The sequence below is a fragment of the Protomyctophum bolini genome (assembly GCF_963924005.1).
Source record: "Protomyctophum bolini genome assembly, chromosome: 17".
Classification (NCBI taxonomy): domain Eukaryota; kingdom Metazoa; phylum Chordata; class Actinopteri; order Myctophiformes; family Myctophidae; genus Protomyctophum; species Protomyctophum bolini.
The window spans coordinates 5,812,855-5,840,763 of NC_137878.1; the positions used below are offsets into that span (position 1 = coordinate 5,812,855).

At 45.5% G+C, this 27,909-nt stretch overlaps 1 protein-coding gene across 3 annotated transcripts in view; it reads right to left on the reverse strand.

Moving 5' to 3' along the window:
- nup153 (nucleoporin 153) overlaps positions 1-27,909 on the reverse strand; it is a 51,436-nt gene that overhangs the window by 12,654 nt on the left and 10,873 nt on the right. For 2 of the 3 annotated variants that reach the window (XM_080788017.1, XM_080788016.1), the window contains exons 2-15: positions 19,780-19,999; positions 17,350-17,724; positions 13,889-14,031; positions 12,730-12,864; positions 11,815-11,931; positions 11,081-11,125; positions 10,863-10,916; positions 7,877-8,095; positions 7,331-7,389; positions 5,505-5,640; positions 4,246-4,383; positions 3,469-3,573; positions 2,448-2,610; positions 1,661-2,251 (exon numbers count right to left, since the gene is read on the reverse strand). In XM_080788017.1, coding sequence (XP_080644143.1) covers positions 1,661-2,251; positions 2,448-2,610; positions 3,469-3,573; positions 4,246-4,383; positions 5,505-5,640; positions 7,331-7,389; positions 7,877-8,095; positions 10,863-10,916; positions 11,081-11,125; positions 11,815-11,931; positions 12,730-12,864; positions 13,889-14,031; positions 17,350-17,724; positions 19,780-19,999 — 2,500 coding nt within the window. The remainder of the gene's footprint in view (positions 1-1,660; positions 2,252-2,447; positions 2,611-3,468; positions 3,574-4,245; positions 4,384-5,504; positions 5,641-7,330; positions 7,390-7,876; positions 8,096-10,862; positions 10,917-11,080; positions 11,126-11,814; positions 11,932-12,729; positions 12,865-13,888; positions 14,032-17,349; positions 17,725-19,779; positions 20,000-27,909) is intronic. The other variant, XM_080788018.1, reaches the window with a different exon arrangement.

Sequence of the window (27,909 nt, forward strand, 5' to 3'; positions counted from 1 at the left end):
TTCAATAGCTACATTATAACAATGCTTAAAACACCAAAAGGGGTTCCCGTCCCAAAATGGGTTAAAGGGACACTTCACCCTTTTTGCAAAAAAATATATGTTAATGACGTTTAGGACCTTTAGAACACTTTCCTGGGGGTATTTATGTGTGTAATATGTGGTTTTAGATATTTTAGATTGTAGCAGTGAGCCTGTTGTCTCTGATGTCATGGACACTGGTCTCACTACCTTCCTGGACTACAATTCCCATAATTCTTTGGTGCACTGCTCCTCCTTGTGGATAGGGGGGAGAGCTGTCTTACTGAGACAACATGTAGTCCAGGAAGGAAGTGAGCCCAGTGTCCATGACATCAGAGACACTGGGCTCACTGCTACAATCTAAAATATCTAAAACCACATATTACACACATAAAGACATCCAGGGAAGTGTTCTAAAGCTCCTAAACGTCATTAACATATATTTTTTTGCAAAAAGGGTGAAGTGTCCCTTTAAGGGACGCAATAAAACAACGACCTCTGCATCCATGGGATGCACCACTTACTGTACTGTTGTTTTTTTATTCTAGTTTATTTTGCTAGCTTTAGTTATAATAATAATAATTTCTTCTTCCGTTTTCTACATGAATATAACCACATTATTATAACCATATAAAATGAAATGGGAGTTAAATGCTGCAATTTGTAAAAAAAATGTCGTTGAAGTGGGACTCATTTCTAAAAGACCGTCCCTGCATCCCCGGGACTCATTACATTGAAAACCTATTTGCATCACTGCCATCAAAAGGGGGCTTCAGGCCCTGTCCTTTCACCCGTCTGTAAAACAACTGCCCTCTCCAGACCACGAATGTATAGCGTTTACTACATGGACTGAAAGACGTCACTCCTTTCCATGCCATGCCGCGGAAGGAAGGCAGCATTCGGGAGAATTGCTCCTGAACTTCGGAGCGCAGCATTTTGCGTTGAAAAAAAAATGTGTTTAGAAATCCATGTCGTTGCACACCGTGCGGTAGATAAAGAGTGCTGGGTGGCGCCCCGGAAAAATAGCTGATCTACAAACTCTCAGCGTGTCGCGCTGCGGCGCGTTGTGAGCTTGTAGATCAGCAATTTTCGCTATGTTTGTCCAAAAGTGCGCTCTCTGGCGCTCATCATCCTAGAACTGATTTGACCAGTGCAGACGTCTTCAAAAAGGAGTGGAATTGGCAGTTTTTGAGCTTGTAGATCGGCTATTTCCACTATTCATATGAAGTAGAGACATTATGCTAAGTTATTCTGTCATATCTGGCCATTGTTGCACTTTTAGTTTTAGTTCTGTATGACAATAATGTCAAGTAAAATTCCATAACCGTGTCAGCTCCACTGCAACTAATGATTATTGTCTTATTATTATTATTATTATTTTTTTGGTTAAAACTTTTAGTCACCCGGAATATTTTTGTATTAGTTTTGTTTTAGCCGACTAAATATCATAAGATTTTAGTCGACTCTAGAGTTGCCTTGATGTAATGGCTGATTTTACACTTGCTGAAAATAGCAGATCTGCAAGAGCTTGTAGATCTGCTATCTAGTTCTAAGCTTTAGTTTTCATATAGTTTCCATCAGTGAAATATGTTTCACCGTAGCGTTAAGTCAACACTGCTGGCCCATATACGTCTCATCCTACCTGGCTTAGGGCTCATACAGGCCACACACGTGGCGTCATGGCCCTTGTTGTCCAGCATGCACGTGTCGCACTGCCACGCGCCCTCAGCCTTCTTGAACTTGTCCCCGAATCCCATCAGCCCCGTCGACGCAGTCTTAACCGAGGAGGAGGAGGAGGGGAGTAGAGTCAGCGAGGGCTTGGCCGTCTCACAGGCCACGCACTTCACCGCCTCGGGCTTGTTCTGGACCAGACACGTGTCGCAGTCCCAGGTGCCCGCGGGGGGCGCGAACGCCGACAGGCCGCCGAAACCCGAGGCGGCGGGCGGCTTACTGTCCGCCGGCTTGGACGACGCCGCCGCCGCGCCGGGCCGCAGCGACGTGCACGCCACGCACTTGTTGTCCGAGGGTTTGTTTTGCACCAGGCAGACGTCGCAGTCCCAGGTGCCTGCTGCTGGAGCCTTGAACAGGTCGCCGAAGCCCGCAGAGGAGGAGGTGGTGGTCGAGGAGGAGGAGGTGGGTTTGGAGTCCGTGGAGGTCTGCTGGGGAGCAGCGTCGGGCCCGGGAGAACTCCGAGATACAGGGGAGGAGGAGGAGGAGGAGGAGGAGGCGAAGCCTGCATGGACGGACAGAGAGACAGACTGATGATTAGAGGGCTCAGGACAAAGACAACATAGATGTTACAATTCAGGCATTCATCAGACGCTCTTAAGCCAGAGTGATTTACAGTAAGCAAGGACAAAACGTTCAGTCCTGCTTCAATAGGACCTTACCGAGGTCCAGGACACTGCCCTGCTTCAATAGAATCTCACCCGGGGCTTTGAGGAGGTCCAGCACACTGCCCTGCTTCAGGGTCTTGGCTGGTTTGAACGGTCCCTCAAACTCGTCGTCTGTGCATGTGATGGGCGTCGCCAGCTGCCCATTGGACATGGAGAGGTCCATCTTTGCTACAGGTGCACTGAACGTGAATCCAGCCTGGATGGACAGATGGATGGACGGACAGACGGATGGATGGATGGATTGACATATGGATGGAACAATGAGAAACATTACAGCCACAGGCCACATGTCAGGCCTTCTCTTAATTTCCTTTTGCATGCCTTATTCTATTTTTTTATTAATGTGACCAGATTTGACAGAGCCTGTCATCGCGCAAATTCCAGCTTTTCACCAGAGAAACACTTTTATTTTTATTTTTTATGAGTTAATAGCACATACTAGACTAACTAGAGCATGTCTGAAATAAGTGTCGGAGCTTAAAGCGACAGGTAAATATGAAATAAATGCTTAAACATGTAGCTAGGTGTAATGTTAAGAGTGAACCTTTCAAGGCCGTTTTCTCAACTCGCCGTTTACTCTATAAGCCATATCTCCAAAACGGGTGGGTCAATATGTCAAACCAATGTCAAATTGAAGCTATGATCCCCTGCTTTCATATGACATGAAAAAAAAACGAAGATTCAAATACACATTTATTTCCAAAAAAGAAAATTATCTTTTTTTTCCTCTCTTTTTTTTTTTAACATAAACATAATAGACAACTAGTCAACGAGTAAAAATCACTAGAGGTGAATGCAGTGGATGTTGTACAGTAAAAACTGCACAAAAAGCATGGAATACGGATGTGTATAATATTACAGGAAACTCCAGTTAAACTTTCCAACAAACTCCGGTGAACTCCCGAATTGTACCATCACACCTGTATAATATTACCGTATATCAACTGTATATGCCCGCTAAACTTGAGCTTTACGGGCAAAATACAGCGCCCGCTAACTCCTCTTTTCACGCGGTGAAAGTACAGCAGATGTGGATCATTGGGTCTTTACTTACAGAAGGGGAAAAGGAAGGGGGGCTAGCAGCGACGGTGGTTGCCTTGACGATCGGGGAGGCAAACGTGAAGGGTACGCAGGGGGGCGTGGAGGCCGCGGGGGGCTCCTGGAACACAATAAAAACACACAGAGAGGGTGAGGTCCGTCCGTTCACATCAGAACACCGCTGCGACATCATACAACAGGTCGTTTCGAGGAAGCAATCCGATTGGTTGAAACGGCCTTCAAGCACGAGCACCACTCCACACCTAATCAAAACAAAATAATTCAGCTGCGGTTCTCCCAGAGCGCAGCAAACTCGGCGATGCTTGCGGAACTCGACTTCCGTCTCGTTCCTGATAAACTGTCGTGGCAATAATCACGTTAAACCACACCCTCTCCTGTAATATTGCTTAATTTGAAACCCGTTCAGGACGGGAACTGCTTTTGGTGTTTTTAAGCATACCGTTATACTTTAGCTATTGAAAAATAGCAGATCTACAAAGCACTGGTGCCGCGCGCTACGAGCTTGTATTTTTTTTTTATCGTGAAAATGTGCCACAAATCTTTGAATATATATTCTTTCAGAGTTTCAGTATTTAACTCAAATCTTTGCTTCTGGATCTAGGGGGTCCCTGGAACAACATATTTTCAGATGGGGGGGGGGGGGGGTCGGCGGCATATTAGATAATTTGTGGGGTCTTTGACATGAAATATTGAGAACCACCGATGTAGAAACATGAGGGTTTTTCACAACAGCGCTGCCACATTCTGGCGTTCCAGTGAGAAGTCACCACACCTGGTCTCCAACGGGCTCCTTGAGGGGCGTGGCGGAGTTGACGGAAGAGGTGGGGGGAGGGGTGGAGAAGCTGAACGTGGGCAAGCTGAAGGTGCTGATTGGAAGGGAGATGGAGGGCAGATCTGGCACCTCCAACACCTGAGGGGTAAACGACAAACAAAACAAAATAATTCACTGATAAAAACCAATGAAATCGCTTCGATTCAGGTTTTTTTTTTTTTTAGTTTTTCTTCGATTGATCGAGAAGGCCGTCGATAGGATAACTGCTGATAAGTTGCATTGATCGATTGGAGTCGCAGCTTTATTGATTATACGATCAGGCTTCCCTGCCTATGTTTTATGTTACCTTTGAACAGCCACTGCACCGACCGCTGAGTTGGTTAAAGTTACCTTTGAACAGCCACTGAGTTGGTTAAAGTTACCGTAATTTCTGTACTATAAGCCGCGACTTTTTACCCATGATTTGAACCCTGCGGCTTATACAACGGTGCGGCTAATCTATGGATTTTTACAGCCAACGCAGAGCCTGCATCTAAGGCTCTGAGCTAACGTAACGGCCACTAGGGGGCCTTCTAAATCTATCTATGGCCGGTCCACGTCCATCACCTTTAAGCTGTGGGCTTTACATGTGGTAATTAAACATTAAAACACCTCCAACCCACGTACTAATCCATTCATCCTGGCTGATTGTTTTCATATCATATACATATTCATAAACATTGTTATAATATAATTTAGCTATTGAAAAATAGCAGAACTACAAACCCATAGCTACGAGCTTACAGGTCTGCTATTTTTGAAAAACCGTAAAAATGTGTCGCAAAACCGCAAATCATTGAATATATATTTCAGAGCGAACATTTTTTTACTAAAATATTTGCTTCTGGGGGAGGTCCCTGGAACTACATATTTTCAGATGGGGGTCCGTGGCCCAATAAGAGAGAATTCTAGGGGTCCTTGACAACAAAAAGGTTTGAGCACCACTGACATAGAAACAGAGGCGTTAGCATTATGCTATGCTTTAGCTATTGAAAAATAGCTTGTAGGTCTGCTATTTTTTTTGAAAAATCGAAGAGCGACTGACATAGAAGACATTTTTTTTAGAATCTGATCTCGGGTCAGAATGGAAAACTGTCAGGATGTAGAAGACATTTTTAGAATCTGATCTCGGGTCAGAAATTAAATCAACCTCCGTCCAAAAATGGGTCGAAAGAGCCAAGAATTCCAAGAAGTAAAAACGGACGGACGGAGGGCCTTACGTCCTGGTCGTCGGGGCGTTTGGAGGAGGGCCGCGTGGAGGTCCTCTCCCTCTTCATCTTGCCTCCTCCAGAGCCTGCGCTGCTGGCCGCGGGGGTGCTGGACAGAGGGTAGGCCGGGCCCACGGAGATGGTCGAGCTGCAGAACAACAACAACACAAAGGCAGAGATTATGATATTAGGGTGTATTTTGCATCCCTTAACTATATATAGTTAAAGGACCACTTCACCACTTTTCAACCTATCTTCATATAATAGGTCCTCACTAATAATCATGAAAAAAACAGCACGATTTTTTTTTTGTCTGTGTCTCATAGGACGGGTGTGGGCAGTTTAGAAACCGTCCTCCAGTGACATCGTCATTAGGCAGATTTTTTCTTTAAACAAGTTCTTTTTTACAAAAATGTTTAGATTTTCATTATCGTGAGAAGAATGATGGCTTCCATTTTCGCATTGCAACTTTTCAGGACTAGAAAGCCTGCAGTTTTCATTTGCTTGTATTCCCCATCGATGATGTCACTGGAAGACGGTTTCTGAACTGCCCACAGCCCTCCTATGAGACACAGACCGAGTAGAAAAGAATTGCACCATTTCTTTCATGATTATTAGTGAGGACCTATTATATGAAGATAGGTTGAAAAGTGGTGAAGTGGTCCTTTAATAAAACAACGACCTCTGCATCCACGGGATGCACTACTTACTGTACTACTGTAGTGATTTTTTTTAATTCTAGTTTATTTTTGCTTTACACTTGCTGAAAATAGACGATCTACAAATAGCTGATATACAAGCTCACAACACGTCGGCTATTTTCTAACTAAGTGTAAAATGACTTATACTGGATCCCTTGTCCACTAGTCCCTTCATAACATTTTAGTCTAGTTTTTATTTGTTGACGACGAAATTGTCAGTATATTTTGTCATCATAGCTTAGTTTCCATTTAGTTTTCGTCAGTGGAAAAATGTAGTCGACAAGACATTTTTCGTCTTGGTTTTAGTCCGACAAAATCGACACTTGGAACACAGGGACAGTCGGGGTCTTTGCAGTCAGCTTGAAACTAGCTCAACGTATTTGTAGCTGCTGTAGCTTGCAGCAGCTACACACGTCGGAGGCATCTTTGCATCTTCATGTCGCTGTGCTTCCATCGACAACGAATGGTAGACTGTGTCTTTGCATCTTCATGTCGCTGTGCTTCCATCGACAACGAATGGTAGACTGTGTCTTTGCATCTTCATGTCGCTGTGCTTCCATCGACAACGAATGGTAGACTGTGTCTTTGCATCTTCATGTCGCTGTGCTTCCATCGACAACGAATGGTAGACTGTGTCTTTGCATCTTCATGTCGCTGTGCTTCCATCGACAACGAATGGTAGACTGTGTCTTTGCATCTTCATGTCGCTGTGCTTCCATCGACAATGGACGGTAGACTGTCTTTGTGTCTGCCCCGTGTGAACGCAACATAAGACACGGGGTTCTTGCACCATTTTGAAAGTAAAATGTAAGACCGTTTAAGGCCTTATAAGACCTCAGGTAGACAAAACGGGAAAGGGCGCACACCAGTGTTGGTGAGTTGCTGGCCGCACACACGTAGCCACGATGAGACATGGCCATCACCATTACTCAGAATTGGAGATGCACAATATTGTTTTATTTTTTAACCTATATTAAGCGCTGCTGTGGGACTCAACCATTATATAGACGGAGTATATGTCGGGGTACGTGTATGTGTGTATGTATGTATATATATACACACACACACACACACACAGACAGACCTGGGATATGACACCCCCTAATCATGTGAAAGAAAGAATTAAACTAACAATACCTTAGACTGAAAGAAGGACCCGGCTCTGATTCGGGGATGACGGGTGATTGTCTTGAGGGCTGAAAAACAAAAACAAAACACAGGTTCATATTTAACCACATGAACCCTAGCATCCACTTTCGGGGGGAATTCTTAGCCCATTTATGACGATAACCCACTTTTGGTGTTCAGTATGTTATACTTTAGCTATTGAAAAATAGCAGATCTACAAGCTCGTGGCGCGGCACTCTACGAGCTTGTAGATCTGCTATTTATTTTTGTTGAAAAATCATTCAAATGTTGCGCAAATCTTTGAATATATATTCTTTCAGAGCGAATGTTTTTAACTCAAATCTTTGCTTCTGGGGGGAGGGTTCAGATGGGAGTCGGTGGCCAATTGCATATAATTCTGGGGTTCCTTTACATGAAATAGTTTGAGAACCACTGACATAGGGTTTTTCAGAAGACTTTCTTTTTAAAGAATCGGCCTCAGGTCTAAATGGGTTAACCCAGGAGGTCCATCCACAGGGGGAGTTTTGTACGTTGTAAGGTAGATCTGAGACGTACGGGTCTGACCGCGTCTCTGAGGGTCCGGTCCTGCAGGGCCACGCCCCCGGGGGTCCGGTCCAGCAGGGAGGGGGTCCGGTCCAGGGAGGGGGTCCGGTGGGGGGCGATGCCTCCGGGGGTGAGGGAGGGCTTGAAGGACACGGAGCGGTTCCCGCCGGACACCGAGGCCACCGCTGGGACCACCAGCCTCTGGACCGGGGGCAGAGGGCTGCACTCCAGCTGGGGAGGGGAGAGAGAGAGAGAGAGAGAGAGAGAGAGAGAGAGAGAGAGACAGACACAGATTTTTTTAAAGCTCTTCATTAAAACCACAGCTTTCCAAATCAGGTCATTTTGTTACAGAAAGAAAAGAGAGAGAGAGAGAGAGACACTTTACTTCAACACAGTAACGTTTGGACATTCATGGAGGTTTTTGCCACCCTGCTCAATCTCAGCAACTGTTTGCGTAAATGTTTTTTTTTCCCCGTTCCGGGGGAGGGGGGGGGGGGTGCTGCTGTTGGGAGTCAGGTTCCACCAGTGTGTACGGACACACACACACACACACACACACGTGCTGCCTCTCCCTCTCCCTCTCTCCCCCCCCCCTCTCTCTCTCTCTCTCTCTCTCTCTCCCCCCCTCTCTCGTGTCTCCCGTGTGGGGCTATTGACTCGTCTAAACTACGCCTCGTCTGACTATTGCGGGAACTTGTCTGTCTGTCTAATGTCATGTCGAACTCTTGGAGTAAAAAGACGGTATTTCGGACCATTGTCCTGTCGGCTATTTTGGTGTCGGGGGGGGGAAAGACATGCACCCCAAAATGTTAGTTTTAGTCGTAGTCTCTTGAACAGTTTCCATTTAGTTTTAGTCACATTTTAGTCTTAGGCTAGTTTTAGTCGACTAAATCTACTGTTGATTTTCGTCTTAGTCGAGGAAATCAACAGTGCTTCTGAGCCAGAGTGAAGCAGCAGCTGGTGTGTGTATCTGAAGCTCGTGGCTGTTTCGGTGTTCAACAGCTCATTGTCGTGGACGTGGAAGAGGCAGCTGTCACAGCTGGAGACGACTGTTAAACTCACTGCCGCACCGTTTAACCAGGGGTGGAGAATACACAGACATGTTTTAATGAAGTGAAAGCTTCAGTACTGCGACAGAGAAACACTCTTGGTACAAGTCAACGAGCCAGAATTCAAAATGGAACGTGTCTTCAAGCAGATATACAAGCTCACAATGCGTTGCTTTTTTTTAAATGGCCAAAATGTATATAGGGTTTAAGTGAATAATAATGCACACACACACACACACACACACAGCTGTTCCCTGACCTGACAGAACCCTGTCGGCTGGGCCTGCAACAGGCGGGAATCTCACAGTGAGTGACAGGAGACGGGCCGCAGCAAGTGCTGCGGGACGCATACAATGACATGGCTGTTCACCACGTCTACAGGCTGTGTGTGTGTGTGTGCGCGTGCGTGTGTGTGTCATGTCCACACAGTAAAAAAATCTCAATAACAATGAAAGCGTTCTCTCGTAGTCTGCGGCTTTTATGGGGGGGGGGGGGGATCGGTTTGAGGGAAAAGGAAGTTCCAGATTGAAGGTTCAGGCCTGATGACTACAAGTACAAAACAATGACTACAACATGACGTAGCAGTATCATCCTGATGACTACAAATCAATGACTACAACATGACGCAACGGTATCATCCTGATGACTACAAAACAATGACTACAACATGACGCAACGGTATCATCCTGATGACTACAAATCAATGACTACAACATGACGTAGCAGTATCATCCTGATGACTACAAATCAATGACTACAACATGACGCAACGATATCATCCTGATGACTACAACATGACATAGCGATATCATACTGATATGACTACAACATGACGCAACGGTATCATCCTGATGACTACAAAACAATGACTACAACATGACGCAACGATATCATCCTGATGACTACAAATCAATGACTACAACATGACGTAACGATATCATCCTGATGACTACAAATCAATGACTACAACATGACGCAACGATATCATCCTGATGACTACAAATCAATGACTACAACATGACGTAACGATATCATCCTGATGACTACAAAACAATGACTACAACATGACATAGCATCCTGAATAACTACAAATCAATGACTACAACATGACATAGCGATATCATCCTGATGACTACAAATCAATGACTACAACATGACGTAACGATATCATCCGCTCCCGACCGGATCATGAACCCAAACAGGAATGCTTCCCCAGGCTACTCCTGGGGAAGCATCCCCCCCCGTTCTCCCAACGGGTTTTTACAGCGCCCTGTGGCTCTGAAATCTGAATCACATTCAGACCAGACTCCATGTTTAATTTATAACTCTCTCTCTCCGTCGTCACAAGGCGGTGACATGTGCCTGAAATAGCAGACGGGGACCGATCGGGTGGCAGAGTGGTGGCGCGCACGCACGCACGCACACACACACACACACACACACACACACACAGCGGTGAAGCACCTGGGGCGTCCGTGTCCCGAGAGGAGCTTCTGTGACGCACGCGGAACGCAGCGTGCTTTCAGCACTTTCGCTTGACTTCCGCCTTATAGTGTGACACAGGTCACTCCAATTAACTGCAGCCGCCAATGAGGTCGTGCCAATGAGGTCGCTCCAATTAACTGCAGCTGCCAATAAGGCATCTAGATTATTATATAACCTGGGAGGGCGGGACGACAAAGGCTCTACGTCCTCCTGGTGGGGGCTCCTCACTCACTGGCATAGGATACATGACATAACAGCAGTGACACTGACAACACACACACAGGAGGAATTCATTGGCATAACGAGCTTTATAGCAGGTGAGCGACAAAACCAACGTCATGAGTGTCACACAGGAGAGAATAGGAACAACAGGAGAGGATAGGAGAGGAGAGGAACAACAGGAGAGGATAGGAGAGGAACAAACCACCAACGTGGTTACAGGAAGTTAGTTATGGTAGACTCACCCGTTTCCGTTTGACTTGGTAATGTGAACGGTCTAGGTTTGTGCCATCCAGTGACTGCAGAGAAACACAAAAGCAAAAATGCTATTTTTGAAAAATCGAAGAGCGACTGACATGGAAGACATTTTTAGAATCTGATCTCAGGTCAGAATGAAAACCGTCAGGATGTAGAAGAGCATTTTTAGAATCTGATCTCAGGTCAGAATGGGTTAAAGACTTACCGTGGACAGGGGAGAGGAGGCTGCCGAGGGGATTCTCTTAGCATCCTGAGAACGACAAAAAAGGGGCTCAGAAAACATGTGCGACACGTAAACATGAGCAGCTAGATGAAGACGAGATGGCGTGAGTATGAAAACACCGGCGACGGCAACAGATTAATCATTTCTAAATTAAGTTCAGTCATGCTTCTTGTAATTTCATCTACAGCGCGCGTGTGTGTGTGTGCGTGTGTGCGTGTGTGTTTGAGAAACAGATCAAACGTTTGAATATGGTGAATAAGGAATATGGTTGAATGTGACGATTTTAACATTTAGCACTACATCAGTGTTGTTTTGGCAGCAAATTTTAGATTTTAGTTTTAGTCATAGTTTCTTGAATATTCTTTAATATCATAAGATTTTAGTCGACTAAATCTACAGGTGATTTAGTCGACTAAAATGCATTTTGGCGGGCCTCGATGCCGACTGTTTTTATCCTTGCTGAAAATAGCTGATCTACAAGCACACAACGCATCGCGCTTGTGGATCTGCTATTTTCAGCATGCAACCATGTCCACTAGTCCCTTCCTAGCATTTTAGTCTACTTTCTATCTGTTGACATTTTCAATAAATGTAGCTTAGTTTTAGTCATCATAGCTTAGTTTTCATCTAGTTTCCATGTAGTTTTCGTCAGTGAAAAAGGTAGTCGGCGAAGTTTTAGTCGACGAAAACGACACTGGTGTGCGCGCGTCTCTTACCGCGAGCGGGGAGGACATCCTCTCCAGCGATTGGAGGATGCGTTTGGCGGTGGCGCTGGTCACCCCACAGGGCTGGGCCGCGGCCGGCTTGGCTCTGATCTGACGCCTCACGGGGGCCTGCGGAAAATAACACAAAAAAAACAAATAACTCTGTTAACTCAACTTCTACCTGTGTATAATATATACACACACACGCCCATTCTGGACGGGAACCCCTTTCGGTGTTTTAAGCATTATGTTATAATTTAGCTATTGAAAAATAGCAGATATGCAAGCTCGTAGCCACGCTATGAGCCATTTTAGAAAAATCGTGAACAAATCAAAGCGAACGTTTTTAACTCTTAAATCTTTGCTTCACGTTTTCAGATGGGGGTCGGTGGCCAAACACATATAGTTTCTGGGGGTCCTTGACGTGAAATATTGAGCACCACCGACAGGATTTAGAAGACTTTTATTTATTTATTTCGAAGTCAGGACTAAAGATTTGACTTGAAAAAATGTTCGCTCTGAGAGAATGTAAATTCAAATATTTGCGACAAATTTTAAACAAATATCATAGATCTTTTTTCTTTTAGGTAGTTAAACAACTAGTCAGTAAATATGACTAGAAGTGAATGCCCTAGGGCGAACGGTTTCCTTGCCCATTCTGGACGGGTTTTAACTAAGCATTATTTAGCCATTGAAAAATAGCAGATCTACAAGCTCATAGCGCGCCACCGAGCGGTGGCAACGCCACGAGCTTGCAAGTCTGCTATTTTTGAAAAATCGTGAAAATGTGGCACAAATCTTTGAATATATATTCTCTCGGAAGACTTTTTATTTAGTTCGACGTCGGGGGCCTAAATAAATGGGCTATAGTTTGGACTACTTACAACACTGCAACAGAGAGACGTGGCGCATCTTAGATCGACTCACCTGGTAAGGTGTGCTGGGGCGGGGCTGCCGGGCGCTCCTGGACGCAGACGCCCCACCGTAGGTGGTCTTCCCTGGGTAGAAGGGAGAGTCCCCCAGCCGGCTGGAGTTCAGCACGGTGCTGTTCAACGACGAGGCCTGGGGGGTGAGAGGTACGTGAGAAACACGTTAAGCCCAACACACACACACCGTCTGCACAGTATTGCCGCGCGTCATAGCCGCAACAGCAACACCCACGGGACACGGAGCACTACCGCGCGGCTGGCCAGCCACGCCCACGGATTCCCGGATGGAGGCCGCGCGGAAAACGCCTGGAAAATAGAACAGCGGCGCATCGGAGCGTCAGGCGAGGCGTGAACTGACGCCGCCGGTGTGGGATACGGTTCATTGAAAATAACGGATGGCGGCTGTTTTGACGCGCGGCGTTCGCAGACGGTGTGTGTGTTGGGCTTTATAGCGCCGCGTGATGACAGTTCTGGACGACGTTTTGGAGGTGTTCTCCGTATGTGACCAGATTTGACTGAGAGACTAGTGCCATCGCGCAAATTCCAGCTTTTCAACGTTAAGCTAATTTGAGTGCAGAGCGGGGCATACGGTAGCCGAAAGGCGAACTGACAAAAGAAAGGGGAAAAAATTCAGAATATTCTTATCTCGCCCGGTATCATTGAGGAATGCGCCAAGACGTCTTGAGGACGTCCTATGTACGCGTCGATTGGGACCCCTATGACGTGTGGGAACGTCCCATGTACGGAATCGGTTGAAAGAGATTAGATGGGGGTTTGAAGATTTCAGGTTAACGTTGTATGGTTGATGTTAGGGCTGTGAATCTTTGGGTGTCCCACGATTCAATTGCGATTTTTTTTTCCAGATTCAAATCAAAACTATTCTCTATTCAAAATGATTCTCGATTCAATACATAGGATTTCATCACAATCTACTCCAGCCAAGTGACTATACTACAGTAACTTGAAAATGACTGTGATTAGGGTAAGCTTGCATTTCATATCACAAACACCATGTAGTGAAAACTCGAGTAACTAACCAGAAAAATTCTAATTAAAAAAAAATGTAATCATTCATAACGGGAATCGCGATTCTAGTTCGAATCGTTTTTTTTTTTTGACACCCCTAGTCGATGTGGTGGAGGGAGAGAGATGCTCACATTAGAAGAGGTTCCGAACACAGACAGGTTGAAGGAGGGTTTCTTCAGGCTGGACTGGGCCTGGTGCTGCTGCTGCTGGCTTCTGTCCGCCTCTGGAGACCACAGCTGGGGGATGGACGCCGTCTTGGACGTGGTGGGAACGTCTGTGGAGACAAACACTAATTAGCACTTATATTTTCACTCATGATCAGAGCTTCCGTTGCTCCAGAGTCCAGACTGTATGACGTGACGGAAGCATCTATATTTCACTCGTGATCAGAGCTTCCGTTGCTCCAGACTGTACGACGGAAGCATTTATATTTCACTCATGATCAGAGCTTCCGTTGCTCCAGACTGTACGACGGAAGCATCTATATTTCACTCATGATCAGAGCTTCCGTTGCTCCAGACTGTACGACGGAAGCATCTATATTTCACTCATGATCAGGGCTTCCGTTGCCCCAGACTGTACGACGGAAGCATTTATATTTCACTCATGATCAGAGCTTCCGTTGCTCCAGACTGTACGACGGAAGCATTTATATTTCACTCATGATCAGAGCTTCCGTTGCTCCAGACTGTACGACGGAAGCATTTATATTTCACTCATGATCAGAGCTTCCGTTGCTCCAGACTGTACGACGGAAGCATCTATATTTCACTCATGATCAGAGCTTCCGTTGCTCCAGACTGTACGACGGAAGCATCTATATTTCACTCATGATCAGAGCTTCCGTTGCTCCAGACTGTACGACGGAAGCATTTATATTTCACTCATGATCAGAGCTTCCGTTGCTCCAGACTGTACGACGGAAGCATTTATATTTCACTCATGATCAGAGCTTCCGTTGCTCCAGACTGTACGACGGAAGCATCTATATTTCACTCATGATCAGAGCTTCCGTTGCTCCAGACTGTACGACGGAAGCATCTATATTTCACTCATGATCAGAGCTTCCGTTGCTCCAGACTGTACGACGGAAGCATCTATATTTCACTCATGATCAGAGCTTCCGTTGCTCCAGACTGTACGACGGAAGCATCTATATTTCACTCGTGATCAGAGCTTCCGTTGCTCCAGACTGTTCGACGGAAGCATTTTGAACATTGTGGGAGGCAATCGTCTGGCCACGCGAGACCATGTTGAGTGGGACAAGGATTCAGATCTGATTCTGGGCAAAGCAATTGTGATTCATGAGCTTATCCCGATAACCAGCTAAATACGCTTGAAGCTATTAAAATGACACTAAGCCATACTATAATTACTTCACATTTAGATAAGAAACTAATGTTTTGGAGTGGCTTTGCGTGTACGTACAATCCCCGCCCGTGAAGTCATGTGCCATCCAAGTCAATTGCAAAAATGGCAAAATAAACGTGTGTGAATTTAACAGCATGACACAAAAGCATCAAAAGTATAGCAGATCCACAAGCTCAATATTGAGACACATTTTGAACTTGTAGATCTGCTACTTTTGCTATTATTGAATTTGAAAACCTGAGAAGTAACAGTTTTTGGAGCTTTTGGAGGTTTCCATTTCATTTAAGAAATTCCACTTGGAAAAAAAGTTTTTTCTAATTTCTAAATATTTCCAGGAATTTTCTGCACGCACGCACGCCCAAGACTTACACCTCTCTTAACTCATTCTGGGCAGGAACCCCTTTTGGCGTTTTAAGCATTGTTATACTTTAGCTATTGAAAAACAGCAGACCCACAGCTACGAACTTGTAGGTCTGCTATTTTTTTTAAACCTGTGAAAATGTAGTGCAAATCGTTGAATATATATTTTTTCAATTAAATATAATTTGTGGGGTCATTGACATGAAATATTGAACACCACTGACATATAAACATGAGGTCAGGATTTAGAATATATAATTTTTAATTTCGACGCCAGCCCTAAATGGGTTAAAGTCTCTCTCTTGTAGCAAAAACATAAACAGTAACCGACAGCCAACTAGTGCTGCAACATTCTAGCTCAAATGTAGAAATGAGATCGCACAGGTGACTGAATCTAGATGAACGAACTTTTTTAAATTAATTGTACAGCACTAATCCACGGATAGCTTTGTCGGAAGGTTAAGGTCTATAACGGTCAAGTTTTCGGTGAAGAGATTGACCACCGAACACTACAACATGATGTCGCTGTCGCCTATGGCGACTTAAAACTAAGGCTAAATATATTGACAATTTTGTCAACTAAATAAATCTAGATTAAAATGTTATGTTGACTAGTGGAGAAGGTGGTCACCCACCGCTCACACAACACATCTCTAAACTACAACATGACGTCACTGAACCGCGGTGGTAAGAGACTCACCGCAACACACCTCTCCGTTTTTACTAAAACTACAACATGACGTCACTGAGCCGCGGTGGTAAGAGACTCACCGCTCACCCAAACACACCTCTCCGTTTTACTAAAACTACAACATGACGTCACTGAGCCTCGGTGGTAAGAGACTCACCGCTCACCCAAAACACACCTCTCTGTTTTTACTAAAACTACAACATGACGTCACTGAGCCGCGGTGGTAAGAGACTCACCGCTCACCCAAAACACACCTCTCCGTTTTTACTAAAACTACAACATGACGTCACTGAGCCGCGGTGGTAAGAGACTCACCGCTCACCCAAACACACCTCTCCGTTTTTACTAAAACTACAACATGACGTCACTGAGCCGCGGTGGTAAGAGACTCACCGCTCACCCAAAACACACCTCTTTGTTTTTTTTAAAACTACAACATGACGTCACTGAACCGCGGTGGTAAGAGACTCACCGCTCACCCAAAACACACCTCTCTGTTTTTACTAAAACTACAACATGACGTCACTGAGCCGCGGTGGTAAGAGACTCACCGCTCACCCAAAACACACCTCTCTGTTTTTACTAAAACTACAACATGACGTCACTGAGCCGCGGTGGTAAGAGACTCACCGCTCACCCAAAACACACCTCTCTGTTTTTACTAAAACTACAACATGACGTCACTGAGCCGCGGTGGTGAGAGACTCACCGCTCACCCAAAACACACCTCTCTGTTTTTACTAAAACTACAACATGACGTCACTGAGCCGCGGTGGTAAGAGACTCACCGCTCACCCAAAACACACCTCTCTGTTTTTACTAAAACTACAACATGACGTCACTGAGCCACGGTGGTAAGAGACTCACCGCTCACCCAAAACACACCTCTCTGTTTTTACTAAAACTACAACATGACGTCACTGAGCCGCGGTGGTAAGAGACTCACCGCTCACACAAAACACACCTCTCTGTTTTTACTAAAACTACAACATGACGTCACTGAGCCGCGGTGGTAAGAGACTCACCGCTCACCCAAAACACACCTGTTTTTACTAACCACCGTTACGGTGGTCACCTCTTCACCCAAAACTGGACTATGAGGGTTTAATCCCCGGTACGGTAACCGCTGTCGGAGGGTCAGGGTTCGATCCCCGCCCGGTGGTACGGTACCTTTCTCGGACGCCCGGGAGGAGAACCCGCTGGTGGTGGAGATGTTGTCGTCCTCGTGCTGCGACAGGTTGTCTTTGATCTCCTTGACCAGGGAGAAGCCCGTGGAGAAGACCCCGCCGGGACCCCCGGGGGGCGTGGAGGGCAGGGAGAAGCCGTGGGAGAAGGGCCCCACCCCGGGGTGGTGGTGGTGGTGGTGGGCCCCGGCCGAGGTGGAGGGCAGGGGGGAGAAGAGGCTGCTGGGCGGCGGGGGGGCGACGGGGGAGGAGGCGTCCAGCGGGGGGAAGTGGAGGTGGTGGTGGTGGTGGGAGCGGTTCAGAGGCGGCCGAGAGAGAGCGCCGTCCTGGAAGTTTAGAGACGCCCTACTGGTCGAAGGCTCTGGAGGGAGATAGAGAGAGAGGGAGAGAGAGAGAGAGAGAGAGGGTTAGTTCAGTGGATTAACCCATTTAGACCCGAGGACGATTCTTTAAAAAATGGCTTCCAAATCGGGACAGTTTATCTGAAATACCCATGTTTCTATATCAGTGGTGCCCCAAAAGTTGTGTAATTGGCCCGCCGACCCCCATCTGAAAATATGTTGTTCCAGGGACTCCCCTCCCAGAAGCAAAGATTTGAGTGAGTTTTCACAGAAAGAATATATATTCAAAGATTTGCGCCACATTTTCGCGATTTTCGAAAAATAGCAGACCTACAAGCAAAAGGGGTTCCCGCCCAGAATGGGTCAACACATTTAGAGCGTACGATGTGTGGAAAAGCCATAGCTAACCCAACCGACTGAGTGCGACTACGTCTACACACACGTCCTAGCGCTTTTTCATCAATATCAAACGGGGGGGAAAAAAATATTCAGATTTTTTTTGGGGGTTGGCCTATCCTTCTGCAATGTACTCCTTGCTTTTCGCGCATGCGCGCTGCCCTTCACTTCCCTGTTTAGCACTCAGAAAGAAAGGCTCGCCACGCGTAATCTAGGGAGCTCTCCGTGGTTTTGACCACATGGATATACTTCTGTCATTTCTGACCGGAATATTAACACTTCTAGAGAGACTCGACTGTAATCATAGTAAGGTTAAAGCAAGCAACATTATGCCTCCCGGTTTTTGCACGGAAAAAAGGAAGCCCACCGGCTTTCAAGAGTAAAAGCTGCCATATCTGCCCAGCACCCCGAGCTTCTATTTTGAAAGAAATCCCGGCGCCGATAGTGTTAAGAGCGTCTGCAAAATGCCTCGGGCCATGATGGCGTCGTAATGGCTGATTTTGCATGCTGGAAATATCCAATCAACAAGCTCACAACGTGTCGCACTTAACATCTGTTATTTCCAGACTGCAACACATAAAATGACTCCTCTTTTAGTTCTACTGGAGCTCTTCTCCACTAGTCCTTCCCAAACACTTTAGTCTAGATTTATTTTGTTGACGAAATTGTCAATATATTTAAGTCTTAGTTTTAAGTCGCCATAGCTTAGGCTAGGCGGCAGGGCATTCCACAGCCTTGGTGCCCAGGCAGCTGGCAAAGGACCAATTACCCCGGGTAACTAGGTATGTCATGATGACCTGTCTCACCTGTGAGTGGTTTGTCATGATGACCTGACCCGTCTCACCTGTGTGAGGGGTTTGTCATGATGGACACCTGACCTGTCTCACCTGTGTGAGGGGTTTGTCATGATGACCTGACCCGTCTCACCTGTGTGAGTGGCTTGTCATGATGACCTCACCAGTCTCACCTGTGTGAGGGGTTTGTCATGACGACATCATGACGACCTCACCTGTGTGAGTGGTTTGTCATGTTGACCTGACCCGTCTCACCTGTGTGAGTGGTTTGTCATGACGACATCGTGACGACCTGACCTGTCTCACCTGTGTGAGTGGTTTGTCATGACGACATCGTGACGACCTCACCCGTCTCACCTGTGTGAGTGGTTTGTCATGACGACATCGTGACGACCTCACCCGTCTCACCTGTGTGAGTGGTTTGTCATGTTGACCTGACCCGTCTCACCTGTGTGAGTGGTTTGTCATGACGACATCGTGACGACCTGACCTGTCTCACCTGTGTGAGTGGTTTGTCATGACGACATCGTGACGACCTCACCCGTCTCACCTGTGTGAGTGGTTTGTCATGACGACATCGTGACGACCTCACCCGTCTCACCTGTGTGAGTGGTTTGTCATGTTGACCTGACCCGTCTCACCTGTGTGAGTGGTTTGTCATGACGACATCATGACGACCTCACCCGTCTCACCTGTGTGAGTGGTTTGTCATGACGACATCGTGACGACCTCACCCGTCTCACCTGTGTGAGTGGTTTGTCATGTTGACCTGACCCGTCTCACCTGTGTGAGTGGTTTGTCATGACGACATCATGACGACCTCACCCGTCTCACCTGTGTGAGTGGTTTGTCATGACGACATCGTGACGACCTGACCTGTCTCACCTGTGTGAGTGGCGCTGGGCTCCGGGGAGTCCCGCCCATCGACGGGAGGCGGCCCCTCCTCCTCCTCGTGGCCGCCGCCGCCGTTGGGGGGAGGAGGGGGGAGGGGCGGGGGCTGCTCCGTGCCGTCGGCCCCCTCCCCGCCGTTGAAGTATCGCTGTAGCCACGAGGGGACGATGCTCTTCACCGTGTCCGTCACTCTGCTGATCAGACCTGGCTGCTGCTGGGGAGAGAGGAGAGGACAGATGTTATTAATCCATTTATTAGGCTCAGACGTCGAAATTAAAAAAAAATGTCTTCTAAATCCTGACCGTTTTCTGTATCAGTGGTGCTCAATATTTCATGTCAAGGACAACCCACAAGTTATATGTAATTGGCCGCCGACCCCTCATCTGAAAATATTATGTTGTTCCAGGGACCCTCCCCCAGAAGCAAAGATTTGAGTTAAAAACGTGCTCTCTGAAAGAATATAATATTCAAAGATTTGCGCCACATTTTCACGATTTTTCAAAAATAGCAGATCTGCCATTTTTCAATAGCTAACGTATAACATAATGCGTAAAACACCAAAAGGCGTTCCCGTCCAGAATGGGTTAAAGATTTCATGACATTAATGACGTTAAAAGACATTAATAAAGTACATCCGTCATACATTAGCATGGATTAGCTTTTGTTGCGCTGCAAATCTCAAAGCTGCAAATCTACAACCTTTACAAAAGCACAGCCATTGTTTTTGGCCAACGTTCCCTCTAGGGATGCCACGATCTGATCCAGGGATCAGATATCAAGACTACAGCGATCCAAGCACTCCATTCCAGTAGGCTACGCCACTCCAGTACTTTGTTCCATCCAGCAGTGCACAGACCGGCAGTCCGGCACAGACACAGTGCAGGCTGCTAGCCACAGCAGTGCTAGCCTGTTGCTCCTCCACTGTCCTCGAGCAGAACCCCGAGTGGAGAAAAGCAGGAACAGCCGCTGCCGTATGGGAGTATTATACATTATAAAAACTAACAAAAAGACCCAACAGCCGAGTTCAAAAAATAAAGAGATGGATTCCCCCACTGTGGCAACTACAGCAGCAAAGTTTGCTTGTTAGCTCCATGCAAGCTAATCTTTAGCTTAGACGAAAGCCTGACCGCGCGCGCCAGCCATCAAGCACACCGCCATCTGGAGGATTAAGGTGTGTTATGCAAGTGTACCCGGGTGCTGCTGTTGAATCTCGGGGCAATGTGAATCACGGCCATCGGGGACCAGGCAGCCGTATTCGGGAACGGTTCAAATGACACGGATTCAGACGGTCTCTCAGTGTGAATCGCCTATAAAAGACCGTCCCTGCATCCCGGGACTCATTACATTGAAAACCTATTTACATCATTGATATGTTCACCACAACGCTGAGCCAGGCAGATGGACCGTTTTGTGTCTCTCTTGACAAGACGGATACGAGAAAAAAAAAAGGATAGATTTGAGGGGGTAAAAAGTTAACTCCTCAGTTGTGCAGTTCGATTAAAAAAACATAACCTCCCCGGTGTGCATTTTCAATTGCACCCGAGCAGAAGTCGCACAAATTACTAATGAGAACTTCCCCGTTAACTCATTTTAGACCCCGAGGACGATTCTACAAATGTCTTCTAAATCCTGACAGTTTTCTGATAAACCCCATGTTTCTATGTTACGCCAGGGCTCCACCGGGCGCGTTGCGTCTCCGTCGCGTGCGTCAAAAAACGAACCGGTTAAATTTTAAATGGTGTACCGGCCCGGGGGTCGAACCCCAACTTCCCGGTTTCAGGGCGGACACTCTAACCCCAAGGCCACAGTCTGGAGGAAGAGAGAGTGAATCCGCTGTCTGGAGGAAGAGAGAGTGAATCTGCGTTATAATATTAAGGCCAAAACCAGGCTAGAGGCTTGGGGACTGAAGATGAAGAAGATGCGTTCAAACTTGAAGATACTTGATTCCACTGTCGCTTCACTTTGGGGTGACAGTGGTAGGTCACAGTTGGTAAAAAAAAAGAATAGAAAAGAAAAAAGTCCCCCTTCGCTCCAGCTCCATTTGTACACTCTCAAGAGTTACAGACCCAAAAGGGTCCATTTGGTTCCAGACTCTCATTTAGCTGGGGGGACCCCCTGGAACTCCCTCAAGGACCCCACTTTGGGAACCACTGATTTACAGTATCTGACTATTCACAATTTAAGTCAGACGTCATTTTGTAGTGCTACGTTACGTCCGGGTCCAAGTGGCACCAGCTCCCGTCCACATCTCATTGTAAATAGAATATCTAAACGCGTGAATCTTTTCACAGTGACGTTATTTTTCAGAAAGGAAGCCATTGAGGGTTAAAATGGGTCTGAATGCTTCCAACTCGAGTAGAATTATTAATGTTTTGTACAAGTGTACTGTCGATGACAAAAAAATGATATGATGTGGAGACAATAAAGACTATTATTATCAGTATTATTGAAGGTGGTAACAGTCCATTTGCTCAGTAAAATATTTCGGGGGCATATTGAGTATGTTGAATCTAGTTTGCATTAATGAGGATTTAGTTGACACAATGAAATAAAATGGCGACAGTATCCAGTGTGGGGCCAGACGGCCTGTCACAGCCAGATTTGGGAGAGCAGCAGCTTTGTTGTTGCGAGGAAAGCGGTAAAATGAGACTTTCGTGGTTGTTTTCGTCTCAGATTTAGTCCGACGGAGCGTCACAGCATAACTCTACGGGGACACAAAAGTAGGACCCGGAAGTATCTCTCGTGCTCACGTCACGGCTGAAATACTGAATAACCGCAAAAGACAACGCCCCCCCCCCCCCCCCCCCCCTCCCCACACAATCAGTTTCCAAGTCGACTAGGGGAAACACCGACTATAGCCCAAGTGTACAGTTGCATTCACTGTAGTACATCAGTATCCGTCAGCATTTACAGCAAGTTGGCGACCGACCTGAGGGTCTGCGAGAGTATTAACCCATTCTGACCCGAGATCAGATTCTAAAAATGTCTTCTACATCCTGACAGTTTTCTGAAAAAGCTATGTTTCTGTGTCAGTGGTTCTTTGATTTTTTTCAAAAATAGCAAACCTACAAGCTCGTAGCGCGCCACTCGGTGGCGCGCTACGAGCTTGTAGATCTGCTATTTTACAATAGCTAAAGCATAGCATGATTCTAACACCAAAAGGGGTTCCTGCCCAAAAGGGGTTAAAACGAAAAGGTCAGCTAGTGTATGTTGTATGAAAAGGATGAGCTCAGACAAAAAAAAACACAGAGAAATGCATATCTGTAACACTAACCCCGTTTGCAAAGAGAAGCCATTCCTCCTCCCTCCCTCCCCCCCGGTGCAGTGGAGGAAAGGAAACCAAGTACATTTATCGTAAGTATACTGTACACTTGAAGGAGGACATTCTGCATACTTAGCACTTTTGGTACTTTAATGTTATGCTTTAGCTATTGAAAAATAGCAGATCTACAAGCAGGTCTGCTATTTTTGAGAAATCCTGAAAATGTGTTGCAAGTCTTTGAATATATACTCTTTCAGAGCAGAACGTTTTTAACTCAAATCTTTGCTGCTTGGGGAGGTCAATGGAGCAACATATTTTGAGATGGTGTCAGCGGCCAATTACATATCATTCTAGGAGTCCTTGACATGAAATAGTTTGAGAACCACTGACATAGAAACATTGTTCTTTTCAGAAAATGTATCGAGACGGAATAAATGGGTTAAGTACATTTCAATGCCGATACTTTCGTACTTAACTAAGTAGATTTTGAATTCCGGACTTCCACTTGTAAAAGAAAAAGAGAGTAGTATTGATACTTTTACTTAAGTAAAACATGCAAGTACTTTTTTTCCCCCAGCACAAAACAGCACCCTTCTATCTGGAAGTAAGTGGGTCAAGTCAAGTGGTGCGTGGCATTGTCTGTAGCCCGGCGGGCGTTTGGGTTCCAATCACAGCAGACGTACATTGCTACATGTCTATGGGGAAAGCAATTCTCAACATTTTGGAAAACACAAACGTTCGTGTTTCAGACGTCAATGCGCAAGAGAGAAAACACCTGTGGACGGTTGTGTTCATAAGTTACTATTAAACCGAGTTATTAAATGTAATATTCCCCAAACAGTCACAGACCCGTTTTTAATGGGTCGAGTCTAGTGATGCACCGAATATTCGGCCGCAGAGAATATTCGGCAGAGAATGGCTAAAAAATGCATTTTCGGCCTATTCGGTTTCAGCCCGAATAGGCAGAAAATATATCACCGAATAGTGTATGCAATTAATGCATTCAAAAGAGCTGAATAAATGTTTTATGGACCCATAATAGTGATTATTATTCAAGTTAAGTTTTTGTCATAAATCAGGTAGCTTTAAGGTACGGCCATGACAGCATTGGTAGGAAAAAAAGATATATAATATTAATCATATCCGGGTACAGATCCCCCCTCCCCCCCCCATGGGGGTTGCCATGGCAATCAATTGGCTGAGGCTGTAAATTGCACAGGTGAGGGCACTTTGGGCTAATTAGGCCAAAGGCTTAGGGCCCACTGGCAGAGCCGGAGCAGAGCCTTTTGTGCTGGTTCTGGAGAACCGTGGGTCCGACCGACTCGATTAAAAACTCCCCAACATTTCTCAAAATATTTCACGAATAAAATAAATCTTAATTTCCATTTAAAAAAAAAAAAGTGTTTAATTAGTGGTGAAATCAGATGATCTGAAGTAGTGAAAATAGCAAATCTACAAGCTCATCTTTAGCTCACAACGCGCCCCTTCGCTCCACAGTGTGAGCTTGTAGATCAGGTGGCAGATCTGCCTACATGTCAAAGAAGCACTAGGGATTATTGGATTAGTCGGCTAACTTTGGGTTTAACCCCGGCTTATCATTGTCACGGTGGTATCCTTCATAGAATCAGGCCACACAGCATAGGTAACTTCTGCTGCACTCAAGTGCTGTTTTTGGCAGCAAAATTCGATTGACTGGTTTGACACTTGCTGAAAATAGCCGATCTACAAGCTCACAACGTGTCGCGCTGCGACACATTGTGAGCTTGTAGATCAGCTATTTTCAGCATGCAACCAATTGTAAAATGACTTATGCTGGATCTCTTGTCCACTAGTCCCTTCCTAACATTTTAACGTCTAGTTTAATTTGTTGACAAAATTGTCAGTACATTTAGTCTTAGTCGTCATAACTTAGTTTTCATTCAGTTTGTCAGTGAAAAAGTGTAGTCGACGAACACTTTTCGTCTTAGTTTTAGTCGACGAAAAACTGGCTGCACTGCTTACTTATCCAGAGTTATGTAAATCAAGACTGGGCCGAAAGCCTTGACACTAATGCTGCGCTCAGCCAGCGACATGAAGAGACAGTCTACCATTCATTGTCAATGGAAGCCAGCAACATGAAGATACAAAGATACTGTGGAATGCACTTCCCATTGCAGTCAGAACTGCAGCATCACTCCCAATCTTCCGCCGTAGTCTGAAAACCCACCTTTTCAGACTCCATCATGGCCCATAGCACTTACCCTACGCCCTTAGATAGCACTTCTGTAGACTTGGATAGCATTTGAAACAGACTTATAGCATGTTATGTAGACAGCACTAGAATTGCATTGTATATAGTCATAGCACGCACGCCATAGTACATATGTATAGCATAGTAGTATATATGTATAGTTTCATTATATTCCACTGTTACTTTCTTAGCTTACGCATGTTTCATGATAAATGCTTTTATGTGATGTATTCCCATGCTTTTGTTCTTGCTTAATGTAAATCGCTCTGGATTAAGAGCGTCTGCTAAATGCCTAAATTGTAATTGTAAATACAGTCTACCATTAATTTTAATGGAAGCCAGCGACATGAAGATGCAAAGATACAGTCTACCATTCATTGTCAATGGAAGCCAGCGACATGACGATGCAAAGATGCAGTCTACCATTCATTGTCAATGGAAGCCAGCGACATGAAGATGCAAAGATACAGTCTACCATGCATTGTCAATGGAAGCACAGCGACATGAAGATGCAAAGATACAGTCTACCATTCATTGTCAATGGAAGCCAGCGACATAAAGATGCAAAGATACAGTCTACTATTCATTGTCAATGGAAGCCAGCAACATGAAGATGCAAAGGTACAGTCTACCATTCATTGTCAATGGAGGCCAGCGACATGAAGATGCAAAGATACAGTCTACCATTAATTGTCAATGGAAGCCAGCGACATGAAGATGCAAAGATACAGTCTACCATTCATTATCAATGGAAACCAGTGACATGAAGATACAAAGATACAGTCTACCATTCATTCTCAATGGAAGCCAGCGACATGAAGATGCAAAGATACAGTCTAACACTCTTATTACATATCACTGTATGTCACTACTGTATTCATATTACACTGAAAGTAGTGCATTTAGAGTTGTTTCCGATAGCGATACTGGTATCGGCTACTCGGGCCGATAACACCCTCAAGTACTCGTACTCTGTACTCGGAAACCGGCCTCGACACTCTGACCCGAGTACCAAAACATCCAATTGACACTATAGGCTGAACGAATGCAAGGGGAGCAAGTCTGACCCACAACACTGCAGCAAAACAATCGCCTCAAAACAGCCAATCTACAAGCATGAATGACAACCGACAAGTGCAGATCGGAGATCCAACTGCATCTATGCGAAAAAGGGGGTAAAATAAGTGGTTACTCAACAAAAATAAAGTACTCGCATCGGCACTAAAGTACTCGGATTGCTGGTTTGACTGGCATAGTGTCGACCTACCAAAGTGTGCCTGGGATGTGTCTGTGTAGCTGCATGACTGAGAGGAGTGTGAGTGGAGATTGATTCCAATAAAGATTATTTTTTAAGTCCCCCCCCCCCCCCCCCCGACCCCCCATACAATTACTCGATGAATCGTTAATATTGAATTACACAAATCGATTTTCATTTTGGACACATTTACACATCCCTAATGTCTAGGACCCCCAGAATTGATGTCTTCTAAAACTAAATCCTGACAGTTTTCTGAAATACCGGTACCTATGTTTCTATACGAGTGGTGCTCAATATTTCATGGAGGACCCCAGAAATTATATGCAATTCACAGCCGACCCCTCAGCGTCACACCATATCTGTCACACACACACACACACCACTTCATATACGCTGTGTAGCCTCTCTGCTACACATGTTGCACCACTTCATATTCGCTGTGTAGCCTCTACTAGTAGCTCTCACTCAGCACCTGATAACTACAGTATGGGTGTACCTCTGGCATTCATTTAGCTCATCAGACACACACACACACACACAGAGTAAATCGATGCCATGTTGACAAATGTCTATACAAGCAAATGGCAGAAACACAGATCTAGTAAGCTAGGGCGGCGGTGGCTCAGGGGTAGAGTGCCTGGATGGGAACCGCAAGGTTGCCAGTTCGAACCCGGGCTCCCCCAGAGTTACTGTCGAAGTGTCCTTGAGCAAGACACTGAACCCCTAATTGCTCCTGATTAGTTGGTGCCTTGCATGGTTTCCGCTGCCATCGGTGTATGAATGGGTGAATGTAATGCACAATCTATGTAAAGCGCCTTGGATAAAGGCGCTATATAAATGCACCATTTACCATTTACCATTTGTAGATCCGCTACTTTTTTGAAAAAAACTTAAAAATGTGCCAGTGAATTCTTTGTAGCCTATTATTTAAGTTATTAGTTGATATCCGTCCTGTGCAATTTGTGATTGCCAAGCCTAAAAGACAAAACAGAAATACAAATTGTAACCCTCCAATGTTCAATGCAGCAAAAAAACACACAATTTAATTGTTAATGGACATTATTTTGCGTGACAATTAATTGTCAAATTAAAGTTGTAACGGTGAAAGCCCTAGCTTGCACTGCTTCAACCTGTCTGACCTTAACCCACTTTGGCCTGAGGACGATTCTATAAATGTCTTTAGTTTTCTGAAAACCCTATGTTTCTATGTCAGTTGGTTCTCAAACATTTTCATGTCAAAGACCCCTAAATATATTATGCAATTGTCCGCCGACCCCCATCTGAAAATATGTTGTTCCAGGGGACCTCCCCAGAAGCAACAATTTGAGTTTTAAAAAAAAACGTTCACTCCGAAAGAATATATTCAAAGATTTA